Here is a 12,795-nt window from a genome sequence, read left to right as displayed (position 1 = left end):
ATAACGCTTTGCCTTGCTCGCAGGTGGAAGAGCTTCGCAGTCTTCTGAGGGTATCTGAACGGCGAATCGAGGATTCCCAGGAAAAAATGGACACCGTAAGTTTCCTAACGTTTTTCTTTTTAACGATGGGGGAGTATTCTGTCTCTCTACGATGGCAGAGGGAGCAGTGTTGCTAATCCACCCTCCTTCACGTCTGTACTGAAATATTAGTTTTAAAAGACTTCGGCGAACCTTGAGTGCAGTGTTGAAATGTATTTCTTGCTCCGGACTAAGCACGCATGTAACGGTCTGTTGAACATTCCTGCCACAGGCTTAGTAGTAAGTGTGGTGGGATTTATCTGTTGGTGGTACTCTAGTGACGCTTGTATTAAGGGACACTGGGGTTTTATTCTCGTGTTCTGTCCCTTTCAAAAGTGTCCCTTTTGAGCGAGCCCTGATTGGCTAAAAGCAAACTGGATGTGACGTAACGCAAGCGCAGCGGACCTACTGCGTTTGACCGCGGCTTCTTCGAGCAGGCAATTTGAATTTCAAACAGACGGTTTTTGGAAGCAGTCATGAATGCGCCGATTATCGCCTCATTGGTGGCTCGCCGGCGGAACAAGTGGTCGAGAAGCAATCTAGACACGTTCAATATGCCCCTAGAAGCATTCCGCCAGCATTTCCGCCTCTCGAAGAGGACCGGGCGGTGGCTGTGCGATGAGCTCTGGGACAAACTTGGTCAGTGGACGCGCGCGGCTCAGCGTCGAGGAGCAAGCGATATCGCTGTCGCAGCCCTCCGTGAGCCTGTGCATCATACGCCGCCACCGCACAGTGAAATAAAGGATCGTCTGCGAGCTTGATAGCTGTCGAGCAGATGACCAAAATTACACAAGCACTCCATATGACATTTTATAACCTTTTATTGGTACTTTAGGCATACACATACCAGCTTAACGTTCGTAGACGTCTCGCGCAACAGGTAAGTCGTTAAGAAGCGGAAATCCCCCCCTCTTACACATTTTTCCACTCGTAGAGCATCATACAATTCAACAACGTAAAGCACCATTCCTGGTCCTTGGAAAAGCCCGCGTCGGCTTGCCACAAGTGCGTCGATGCCAAAATATGTAACCGGGAAGTTTTCTTGATGCGCGGGCATTGTCACAAACCTCAAAACGGAGTCCAACCGAAAAAAACTGAGTAGCCGCAGCATTGTTTACGCTTCACTAGCACAACAAAACAGCTGACTGCAGCTGCCATCTTTGCACTTTCCTCCCCTTGCGGTGAAAACTTTCAGCGTCGTAACAAAAAAAATTTCATCGCGTTTTGTTTTCCAAAATACTTTTCAAATGAACACATAAAGAATACTCTAATATGGTTTTAGTTCTTTAAAATGCACTTCCAAGAACAGTTACGGTATTTGAATCAAAGGCCCTTGGGCTTAACTTCAAGTACGTCACGATGAAAGGGATGTTTTCAAAAGGGACAGTTATGAGAATACCGCCCCTGAAGGGATTTGTAAACATTGCTGGATTACTAGCTCAAATTGTAGTCCGGAGTCAGTGTGCCATGTTTCGACCATTCTGGGTGTGTTTACGCAAATTCATCTCGTAGAAAAATCAGTTCGAAAATACTGTCCTCTCTGCAACCCTTCTGCCGATTTCTACGACATTCGGAATGACGTCAAAATGACATGACTTGGCTTGACTGCGCCACACTGCACGACTCGCTGACCCTCTGACAGAATTAGTTGGCCCAGTGTTTAGTCGGCTTGCCGCCAATGGGTCATCGCAATTCGTTCGCTCAGTTGAAACTAAGCCATGACACTTCTGTGTCTGGGGGAATGTGCTTTTAGTTTGTTAGTTTGTAGACTGTATCAAGCTGTGAGTCCAAATAGCTCCATACAAGCACACATGCGATGCTTCGCTGACTGGTATGCTAGTAGAAAAATCTAAGGCCAATTGAAGGGGGGAGAAGAGTCAGCGAAGTTAATGGTTCTAAGGAATTAAAATCAAATGAAACCTTTATCGTACAGCATAAAGCAACGAGACGGGAAGCACATTTTGCGCTGGGTGAACTGGCACAGTGGTCGGCAGCACGACCACACATCTCCGATTGCTTTTCTGTGTGAGGAATGCAGTCGCCAAAGATGAGATATTTGTAGGAAAATCGGGGACACTTACTGCACAAACGTTGTTCAAAAAATAGTCATCTAAGGTGGTTGGAATGCTTAATGTTCATTTATTTGTTCTGGGGTACTGTTTTTATACTGAATTGATCATTTTTTGGCCGTAATGTTCGTTGCTCCACGAGCGAGTTGGGAGAATGCGGTTGCGGACACGGTTGCGCAGCCTACTCAGGTAGTGTCTTCGGAGGAGGCCCAATGCATGATACAGTCCCTCGGGGACTCTGTTTCTGCCACAGACCATTTGCTCAGATGCTGTTGAAAACAATGTGCGCCAGCTTCACGTGCAGCGAACAAAGCTGACCGGCTATAGCTTCTTTTCTGCAAATTAGTAGTAGCACGACCTTTTTTGCATGCGAATAAAATGTTTTGAGCTGTTTCGTTTTTCTTTTTCTTTTTTGTCAACCCGCCTACAGCAATTATCGGTTATAACAAAGGAATTTCCGTGGGATATTGTTATAATTGGACTAGACCATATTGGAGTTTATTGAATGTGGTCACTGGGGGCAGCCTGTTCCTCAACAGTGGTAAATGTTCTAAAAGTTCCGTGGGCTTAAAGGCCAACTGCACTCAAAATTTCGACCGCGCGAAATCACTGTTCCTGCATAGTATGACTAAAAAGACCGCGATGTACGAAGTATGACGCCTAAAATGTGCGTAATTACGCCGCAAGCGACGAGCAAAAACGATTTTGAAAACGAAACTGGGCAAAACGCGGCCATTACGGGCAGGCGGAAGTGACTTATCAGCCGTCGGCGCGAGCGGCCAGACGGCCTGGCCTGACGGCGCGAGCTGTGCAGACCGGCCGACGCGGCCGGCTCGGCCAGCCAGGAGGAGAGTGTGAGTGTGCACGTGCGGGGGTGTGGGAGGCGTGAGGAAAAGCGAGCGCTTGTCCAGCCACACCGCGTAGGCATGATGTCACGACGACACTCCAAAAGGAGAGAACCGCATGGTTGACGAAGCCTCTTCGAAGCCACGAAGGCCAGGAGTACCGGTGGCGCGAAATACGAGTTTCCTGGATTCTCCCGCTGCGAAGCAGGCCGATCGGCCTGGACGGCTGGCATGTCACTTCCGCTAAATGGCTGTTTGCGCGACATGCCGGCAGGTGCTTTGTCGTCTGCAAGGGCGTTATTTTGAGTGCCTGAAGCTGAATAACCACGCATTGCACAGAGCTACCGGTCGCGTCGCAGTAGTTCTCATGGTACCTACTACACATTTCGAAGGCATTTAGCCAGGGTGAAATTTGAGTGCAGTTGGCCTTTAAGTGTGTGTTCAGCAGCATGTGGCAACTATCACACCTCAGCGATTCAATGCCATTGCCTGCAGCTGGAGAGGCGCAACGAAGACACTGTCCAGACTCTGAAGGCATCGAAAGCCAAGATCGAGGCTATGAAGGGACACATCGAGGACTTGGAACAGAGGAACAACGACCTCGACATGAACGCGAAGAGGTGGGCTGCTCTTATGCAACACTTTCGTGAACCTGGAAAAATCTGTTGTTTTTGGGTAGTCCAAGAAATATTTTTTTCCTGCCACATAAAGAAAATGATTGATGCTAAAGTGTAAAGTGTGAAATGATGGAGGAAGGATAGGGCTTTCCAGCAGTATTAATTCCAAACAATGGCTTTATTATGAATATTATCAAAAAATTATCAAAACAAGAAAAAGTAACGAAAAGAAGAAAATGATGGGAACATCATTGCTACTTTGCACAGGGTAAGCATAAAAAATTGAACCATACTCTGAATACAGGGTCATTGTAGCATAAAACTGCAAATGTGACCTCTGTAAGTACAAAGGTTATTTACATACATAAAAAAATATAGGCACTAGTGCCTATGATGCCACCGCGCGAAGCAGTTTTTCAACACAGTAAAATAAGGCTTGGCTCCACTGTGCAGCTGGCACCAAGTGATCTCGCCCGAACGAAGTCAACACTCTGCAGATAAGCGCTGTGACCTTTAGAAGAGGCTGGATATGTCTACATCAATGCGCGGCAGCAATAGAACGGCCCGAGGAGGAAGTGAAATCTACCGGCAGATACCTGCTGATGCTCCGGGGCAGTTTGACACACTTTCGCCATCCGTAGTGAAGTCTGCTGAATCGAAGTCACCTTACATGTCTGTGCTGCTATTGAGAGATTACAGCTCAGTTTCATGGGAATGTGTCAAAATTCGCCATTACTGTGGAGCATCAGCAAGTGGCATCGACGCCACAAACCAAAACCAGGTGCGCCTGACAGCAAAGGTGCTTTAAAAACCCCCCCGCTGCAGAGAAAAGAAACTCGAAAGCAAAACTGATAAAATACTTTCTTTTTTACCCTTTGGATGGCATTAGCAGTCCATAATTGCGTGGAGTGTGCCAAAATTTGAATTTGTATTCATCAATAACATACTATCGATGAGGATATGCACGGTCATGAAAGGGGTAACAAAAAAAATGGCAACGCATAGACAGAAAATTGCCACATAGTTTCGTTAGCACTTCAAAGCGTTTCTTGTCTCATGAACCGTGTGTCCTAATTCCACGTTTTCCATGCTTTAGTTGGACAAAGGTTGTAACTTGCACTCGCGATCATCTTTTTTTCTTCCGCAGGCTTGAAGTGGTGCTCAAGAGCTTGGATTCGGCTCAGCAGGAAATCCAGTCACAAGCTGAAATGATCGCCATGCTTCAAAAGCACGGTGACACCCTCAAGCTCAAGTTCGATGCGTACGTTTCCACTTTGATTCTCTGACACCTTCTTCCCATGCTTTCATGTTGCTAGGGTTCACAGTTGGTACCCCTCAATGCCTCCAACTGTGCCCCATCTTCTTCCTTCAGGCTCACCAAGACAAACGAAGAGCTTGAGTTGGCGAACCAGAACCAGGAATAGGTCATCAAAGAACATGAAGCCAAGATGAAAGGTTGGGGTCATTGTTTCAGACAGGCAGTTCTTGAGCATTGCGTTGTTTCTTTTTGTCAATAATTTAATCTTTGTTTGAAGATATCTTATAAAGACTGGTAATAGTGCTAAGGTATTTAAAATTTTTAAATCAAATTTGCCTTCTCGGAGCTGCGTGAAATTGATACAGTAGCACGAAGATGCGATGAAAAATGTTTTGCTTGTAAACATGCCACTGCTTGTACATTTTCACTGTTGGCAGTCAATTTCGTTTTGATTGTGTCCGATAGTTGCAAAGCTTCTAATAAATAGCGATTGTTGGGATGAGAAACGACATTTCACAGCTTTTCTTTATTCACCGTGTGAGCTCCAAATTGCTGCCACTAGCAGGAGGGCTAGCCTCTTCATGGTTCATCAATAAAACTTCTCTTTGTCTGTCCCTCTTCTTCACATTTCCAGACATATTCATTTGGCCTGGTCGATCGTTTTAAGTCCGGAGCACTTTAGCGGCCTGGTTTGTCGTTGTAGCTCATCTGGTGTTACAGTATCCAGTCACCATTGTCACGGGGTGTCACGCACCGAAACAGAGGCTTCGAAAAAATCGCCACTTCCCTGGTCGGGATGAAATCTGGGTCCCTCGCATGACGAAGCCGATATCAATATTGCACCACACAGGCACACGTCGTAATGAAAGTGTTGCGGGTGATTTTTGCACTGTGTCGTCACGGAGGTTGCCGTTGCTAGGGTCAGAAATAAGTACACAGTAATATAAAATAAGAAACCACGAATTAATGAATTAATTACCCTGAATTAATAAAAACTCGAAGCATTGGCTCTGTATAGGCCTTTTCAGTGGCTGCGGTGCCCTCTCTTTACTACTCTCTATGTCAACGCCAGGCTGATACTGGAAGTAGTCAAGAGAGGTCGCCACAGTCCCTCTGGTGGATCACTCCTCCGCACTGAACAGCTTTCACGTTGAGTGGAACTGCTTTAATTTTTTGCTCACCGGCCTCGTTGCCTTCTTTTTTTCTCTCTGCTTGTCCTTTCCCAGACCAGGCCAAGTGCCTGCACATCCTGCAAGGCAAGCTGGAGGACAAGAGCACGCTGGTGAAGTCCCTGGCGGCTGAGAAGTCCAGCCTGCACGAGGCCGGCGTCCTGCTGCAGAAGGAAAAGGCAGCACTCGAACAACAGGTCTGGCAACGTTCACCATCCTGTGACCTGCTAGCCTGCGCAGTTGTCTTGCTCTTGCACAGTTACCGTATTTATACGAATATAAGGCGAGGTGTTTTTTTTTTTTTTTCGAAAATCTGTAGTCTCAGTCATACCCCACCTTATATTCAAAGCTCAGTATGTATGGTATGTATGAATGTGTGTGTGTGGGGGGATTTTTTTGCTCTCCAAACTACCCTCGCCTTGTAATCGTGACTGCCTTACAGTCGAATAAATAGAGTACTGGCAACTCGTTATTCTAAGCCCATGCCGATTGGTCCTCTGCGTGGTTCATGCGAAGGGGGAAGTTTGAACTAGTCTATGAGTGTGCACCCATTAAAAGGACACTGAAGTGAATTTGTCAAGCTCCCGTTTTTGCTTGCACTGCATAGACTGGCTCAAATTAGCACACTTTTCATCGTTTATCCGGTTGACAAATCGGTAATTATTTTACAAAGCGTGAAAGAAGAAAAACTACCATGCGCGGTTTGCGGCGGCCGCACCAACTAAGCTGTGACGTTGAGAGGAGGGGGCACCGTGATTGGACGATGCCCAAGGTTAGCAATCACACTTTCGGTTTCGGTTCTGTAAAACAACATGTTTGACATCCGATGGTGTCGTTGGATGGGTATTCTCAATATCCCAGTAATCGTAGTACCGCGCTTCTGCCATGTTGTCGGCTGTAAAATGCACAAGATAAGCCTCCGAGGACGGCTTGTAGTCGTAGCTATCACTAGCCGAGACTTACGCAGTGCATGAACGCCCTCCGCGTCCATGTGCTTCCCGCACCCTAGTGCTTCCCGCACCCTAGTTTTACGCTGTACGGTAAAAATATCAGTTGATTTTATTTCATTAGTATCTATATTGACTTCGCTGACTCTTCTCCCCCGTTAAGAGACCTTATATTTTCCTACTGGCATACCAGTCAGCGAAGCGTTGCATGTGCGCTTGTGCAGCGCTTGTGTGAAGCGACCTTGACTTGGAGCTAGATACAGTGTACAAACTAACGAAGTAAAGAAAGGCACGTTCTTCCATTCACAAACGTGTTGTGGCTTAGTTTCAACTGATCGAGCGAATTGCGACGACCCATCGGCGGCCGGCGGACTAAACGTTGGGCCGACTGACTCGGTCACGGAAGGTCGGCGAGCCGTGCAGTAGCGCAGCCAATTGCCAGCTCCTCGCCTGCTGACATCACACGAAAACGCCACAGAAGATGGGCGAGAGTGCAGAGAGGAGGACAGCATTTTCGAATTGATTATTCTACTAAATAAATTCGCGTAAACGCGCTCAGAGTGGTCGAAACAGGGCCTAGGGACTCCGTACTACAATTTGCGCTCGTAATCTCGCATTGTTTACAAATCACTTCAGTGTCCCTTTAAGGTGAACAAAAAAAAATTCCCCCGCATTTCCCCGAGGGGGAGAATGTGAAAGTGCGAATGCACGGTTGTCGGCCCGCTTGCGGCGCTTGCGCTCGGCCCCCGCAGCCCACCGCCTCGCCGCCTTCTCTTCCATCTCTTCCATCGGGTTTGTAGTATCACGTGTACACCATGGTTATCAAGCCGCTATAACGCCGCTGAGTCGCCAACGCACGCCGCTGACGACGTAGTTTGAATGCGTTAAAGATATAAGGCGCGTTACTGACAATATCAGCGTCGCGTCCGTAGCTTATTCGGTAGAGCGTCGGGCTGCGGCCCGCAAAGTCCTCGGATCGAAACCTGGCGCCGGACGCTGTTTCTTCTTTAAAGGAGCCATGAAGAGAAAATACAACTTCGTTTAATTTGAAAGAACTAGGATTCAGTATCTCACTAAGCTCCATTACAGCCACAAAAGATGTTTTTTAACGAAAAAAAGCAAGAAGTATTTAAAAACTTTCAAATTTTGCGCCACAGTGACGTGTTATGAGCAAGAATGACGTCATACGGGCCAACAATAAAACATAATTTTCAGTGCGTTAACTGCACGTTAGCGTTCAAGTGATGCGGTCAAATGGAACTAGAGGCCCCATTACACACGTCCAGTTATGTGTCGTCGCGACAGGTCAGTTAGGCGGCCGCCAATCGCACAAACAAGGTTCCGTGACGTCATTGAAAAGTTGCGGGAAATTGGCTAGGGGGTCGCGTCTGCTTCACACGTTTTCTTTCGTATCTCCGTTATTTGTTCGAAGATTGCGATGATATTGGTATCATTGTAATCGGGACTAAGCAGTCTTTCTAATAAACCCAACTTGTATTTTGTCTTCATGGCTCCTTTAAAGAGCGCTGCGGACGCCGCCGCCGCCGACGCCGGATGATTTGGGGTCGCTTATAAAGTGTATTCACACTTAAAAAGGAAGGTTTTTACGCCTGGACATGGTTGGGTCACTTGCTGTCGGTAAGCAACTCGGAACAAGAGGGAAGTTTTCTGTCGCTGTGTGAGGCAAGCTTTCTCTACCAATTTCAGTGAGATGAAGTGTGATGGCTTGATAGAGCTAATAGCAGCCAAAATTCTTTTCCCAGTTAATAACCTTGAGTTGCAGGGTTCATCTCTGTTTTTTTTTGTTTTTTTTTTGCTAGTTCTCATGGCTGTAATGGTGTTGTAATAACAGGAACATTTCTTTGTTCAAAATGTTGCTGTTATACCTCAAGGAATGTTCCTATTGTACGATATAATTTGTTCAATTATATCTGCAGTTGTTTCTTTGTCAGCTATGATGCTTTAATTCTGGGGGCATATTTTTCTTAAAAGGTTGCTCAGCATTGATTAAATGTTGAATAAAAGCCATTTGAATTTTTGTTTTTTATGCTTGCCAGAAATGAAAAATTGCAAATTAGTGATGTTTGATAGAAACCTGCTCCAAAATTCGTCTTTTGGTGCTCCAGGGCTGCTCCCAAACTCCTCTGTTACTGCTCCAATGCTTCCCAAAAACAGTGTTATTCCTGCTCCTTGAGCAGCCCCACAAGGCTCAAGCTTGCTTCAACCCCTGTACAAGCTTTCTGGTTGAAAAATTGGGGAAAAAACTGTGGTTGATTCCTCTGTGATAGGAATCAGTCAAATGCGAAAGTGAAATGTGCAGCGAAATCTGCAGCTGAGCATGATTTGCGGGTCGGCGGCTGTCTTGTGGGTGTGCTTGGCGAGCGACGTCCTGCTGGCGGGTCGCTTCAGCAAAGGTGCACTGGCGTCGTTTCCGTGACTGATATGACGTCAGTGAAATCTTGGCGTATCGCGGCATAAAACACTTTCGTTATGAAATATAAAACCCGCAAACGAACAACCCTAAGCATGACATACTCTGTAGTATTAAAGGTTGCTTCCCGCAACAAGACCCTCTGTGCAGGGGTGCACCCTTTACAGGCCGCTTGCTTTGTTGTACAGGCGTCACTTCCGTGACGGATATGACGTCAGTGAAATCTTCGTGCATCCGGGAATAAAACACTTTCGTGTTAAAAAAAGATGCAGCGCCAGAAAGCAATAGCTGCTGCCCCAGCAGAAATCTGAGGATGCACACGTTTGCTTATATCACCCGAGGCACCCCCCAAAAGGCAGATCGGCAGTGTGCGCATGCGTAAACCATTACTAGAAAAAGGTAGATGCAACGTCAACTTCTGCTGAATTTTTTTAGTGTAAGGTATTTTTTATGTGACTTCAGTTTGTATATACAGTAATACCTCGTTACAATAGCCACTCAGGGGATCCGGGAAACATGTCTTCTGTAACCAATGTCTCTTGTAACCAAAAACTCTAACCACCGTGGTGAGTTGAATGTAATCACTTTGTTACAAATCAGGATCAAAGCATATTCAGACAGGCCGACAAGAAAATTCTCGCTATGGCTTAAAAAATTCATTCGTATTAGTTTTAGGGACTGCAGGTTGTATTAGCTTCCTTCCCAACTTTTGCAGGTAAAGCCCTTCACTTTGCAGGTGTTCCTGTTCTCGCAATGCCATTAAAGTGCTCTTGGACAATTGTCAGCCTTAACTGCCGACACTTTCTGTCCTACAATACCGTCGTCATCTTACTCCTCTAGTTCATCCTCTATGGCACCATTTACTTGCGTGAAGATCGCATGATCTGTAGGCTCCTCGAACGCGCAGACAAGTCCACATCTGCAGACAAGCTCCTCAAAAGTCTCTGGAACCTCTGCGGTCTCTTGGATGCAGGCCCAAGCTTCCTGTTCAGGGCAGTTTTCCACAAGGTCCTTCATATAAGGCCCCCCCTATGAAGTGTCTTCTAATTGGTGTAGAATTCACTCTTGGGACCCCAAAAAGTTGTCTTCAGTAACGGAGTGTTTCTTGTAACCGTGTATCTTGTATGCAATGTTGCTAACATGGTGAACATAAGAAAACCAACCAAACCATTTTAAAATGTCTCTTATAACCAACTCTTGTAACAGCGTCTCTTGTAAGGAGGTTCTACTGCGGCAGGCAAAACTATGTTAAAAAAATTTCAGATTTTTAATGTGCAGTGCTTACCTAAGCCATCAAACCATCCCCTTACTGGAAACAGCACTACTCATTGTCCAGGATACTATATAGCTACACCCTGAATCTAAGCAGACATTTGCAACTATTATCCTTTTGTTTGCCCCACTCAAGGATCTATGATACCATGCCAGCCCGCTTCCTTGAAATATTTCATTGTCTGATAGAAACATTCTTTCTCTTTTTCTCTCAACGCAGCTGCAAACTCTCAAAATCAAGTACCAGAAAAAGGAAGAAGCACTCCAGAGCAAGACCAAGCAGGCTGCAAAGATGGCCGCCGACTTGGACAAGCTGAAGAAGATGCAAGAGATGATTCAGAGCATCAGTGCTGGCATGGTCTGATGAAAACTCTTCCACCCTGCTTCATCCTGGCTTTGTATAGTGTCGCGAGTTGCTGCATTGTAATTGGCAAGAGTGTTAGCGAATAGTAGCGCATATACTATACATCGCCTCTCGTCTGTCTTCACTTTGACGACCACTTAAGTCGAGGTTTAACAATGTCTTGATAATTGGTTTTCCATCCTGGCTTTGTATAGTGTCGCGAGTTGCTGCATCGTAATTGGCAAGAGTGTTAGCAAATAGTAGCGCATATACTATACATCGTCTCTTGCATGACATTACAGTCTGTCTTGTTCACTTTGACGACCTCTTCAGTCGAGGTTTAACAACGTCTTGATAATTGGTTTTCCATCCTGGCTTTGTATAGTGCCACGAGTTGTGACATGATTGACGGAAGCATTTACAAGTGGTAGCATGTATACTACATATCATCTCCTTCATGTCATTACAGTTTGCCTTGTTCACTTTAACCATCTCTTCAGTCTTGAGAGCTTGGATGATGTGTTACAATTTTTTTTATGGTCGTTTTCACAATATTTGCATGGCCCTTTTTTATTTGTTTTATCACTATGACATTGCCGGCAGTGCATTTCAATTGCCACTGGCCCCTGCGCCCGTGCACTTTTGTATAAATGTACAATTTGCAATTTGTAATTGACGAGTTTTGCTAACTTATAATTCTGCAATAATTGACAGTCTTGCGGACTTGGACTCACGTGTTGTCCGTGTGTTTTACGCACCTTCACAGCAATGTGAAAGTGTTATTTTTCATTTTTAAAATGTTATATAAAGTCATGTTTGTGGTCACAAAGGTTGTGTGGCCTTGAGTACATCATTTGAGAGGCTATCCTGTTTTTGAGTGTGCCAAGCTTTGAATACCAAAGCAGACAGGGACCTTTAGTGGACAAGGGATAATAAAGTCTGATGACACCTAAGCACTTACGTGTTGTGACTCCGAGAGTGTGAACACCGTAGAGTTGTCCTTCAAGTGGGTGCATTGACGCTGCAGCCAAATAATAAACCGGCCGTGAGCCTCTGGCAGCAGCTGTTGTCATTTCTAGTCAGTCCCACTGGGTGGGTGTGTGAGAATTGTGGGCGGGCATGTTGAAGTCGCAGCCAAATGGGAATTAACGGAACGGCCGTTTGCTCCCGTGAGCTGCTGTCATCGTCACTGGCCAATCTACACGAGCAAGTATGTTGGCAGGCCTTAGGAAAATTGACCTGATCACATTCCTAAGGGACCTACAAATTCATTGACCCACTGGCTTAAAAAGCATCGTGTACCTGTACAAAAAGTTGTACAAATACATGAAAATGGTACTGATGGCCTAGTTTGCTTCGTTTAGAAATGTTTTTTACTGAAATAAAAAACAAATGTGAAATGCATTTTAGTTCATTTACTTTCACTAGGCTGTCAAGCAAAACAAAGTTTTATTTCTTAGTTTCAGTACAGAAGTGACATATTTTTGATATAAGCAAACTAGGCCGCATGGAACATCTTCATGGGTAGACAAAACTTTTCGTATAGGTACACGATGGTTTATTAGTCTGTGGGTCGAATAGGAATGTTAACAGGTGGGTCCCCCTTAATGGGTGGTTACCTTAACGTTGAGCCTAATGACGCACTAGGAAGTGCTACCTCATTCTACGTGGAGGTGCGTGTACGGATTTCTTTTTATATGTCGGAGGTTGGACTTGTGCAACTGAAGTGGTGTGAAGGATGCGCGGTCGACCCTCGTTCCAAAGGC

At 45.7% G+C, this 12,795-nt stretch overlaps 1 protein-coding gene across 1 annotated transcript in view; it reads left to right on the top strand.

Annotated features, from left to right (window-relative positions):
- Positions 1-11,982, top strand: part of LOC144165679 (protein CIP2A-like) — a 41,587-nt gene extending 29,605 nt beyond the window's left edge. The window contains 6 exon segments of the mRNA XM_077695489.1: positions 24-95; positions 3,488-3,612; positions 4,757-4,870; positions 4,982-5,064; positions 6,094-6,233; positions 10,907-11,982. Of these exon segments, the coding sequence (XP_077551615.1) occupies positions 24-95; positions 3,488-3,612; positions 4,757-4,870; positions 4,982-5,064; positions 6,094-6,233; positions 10,907-11,050 (678 nt within the window). The 3' untranslated portion in view covers positions 11,051-11,982.
- The last annotated feature ends 813 nt before the right edge of the window (positions 11,983-12,795 follow it).

The sequence above is a fragment of the Haemaphysalis longicornis genome, unplaced genomic scaffold (genome assembly GCF_048455015.1).
Source record: "Haemaphysalis longicornis isolate Haplotype H1 unplaced genomic scaffold, Haemaphysalis longicornis Haplotype H1 scaffold_147, whole genome shotgun sequence".
NCBI classification, from domain to species: Eukaryota; Metazoa; Arthropoda; class Arachnida; order Ixodida; family Ixodidae; genus Haemaphysalis; species Haemaphysalis longicornis.
The sequence above is the reverse complement of the archived record's forward strand: the minus strand, read 5'-3'. Positions and strand labels throughout refer to the sequence as shown.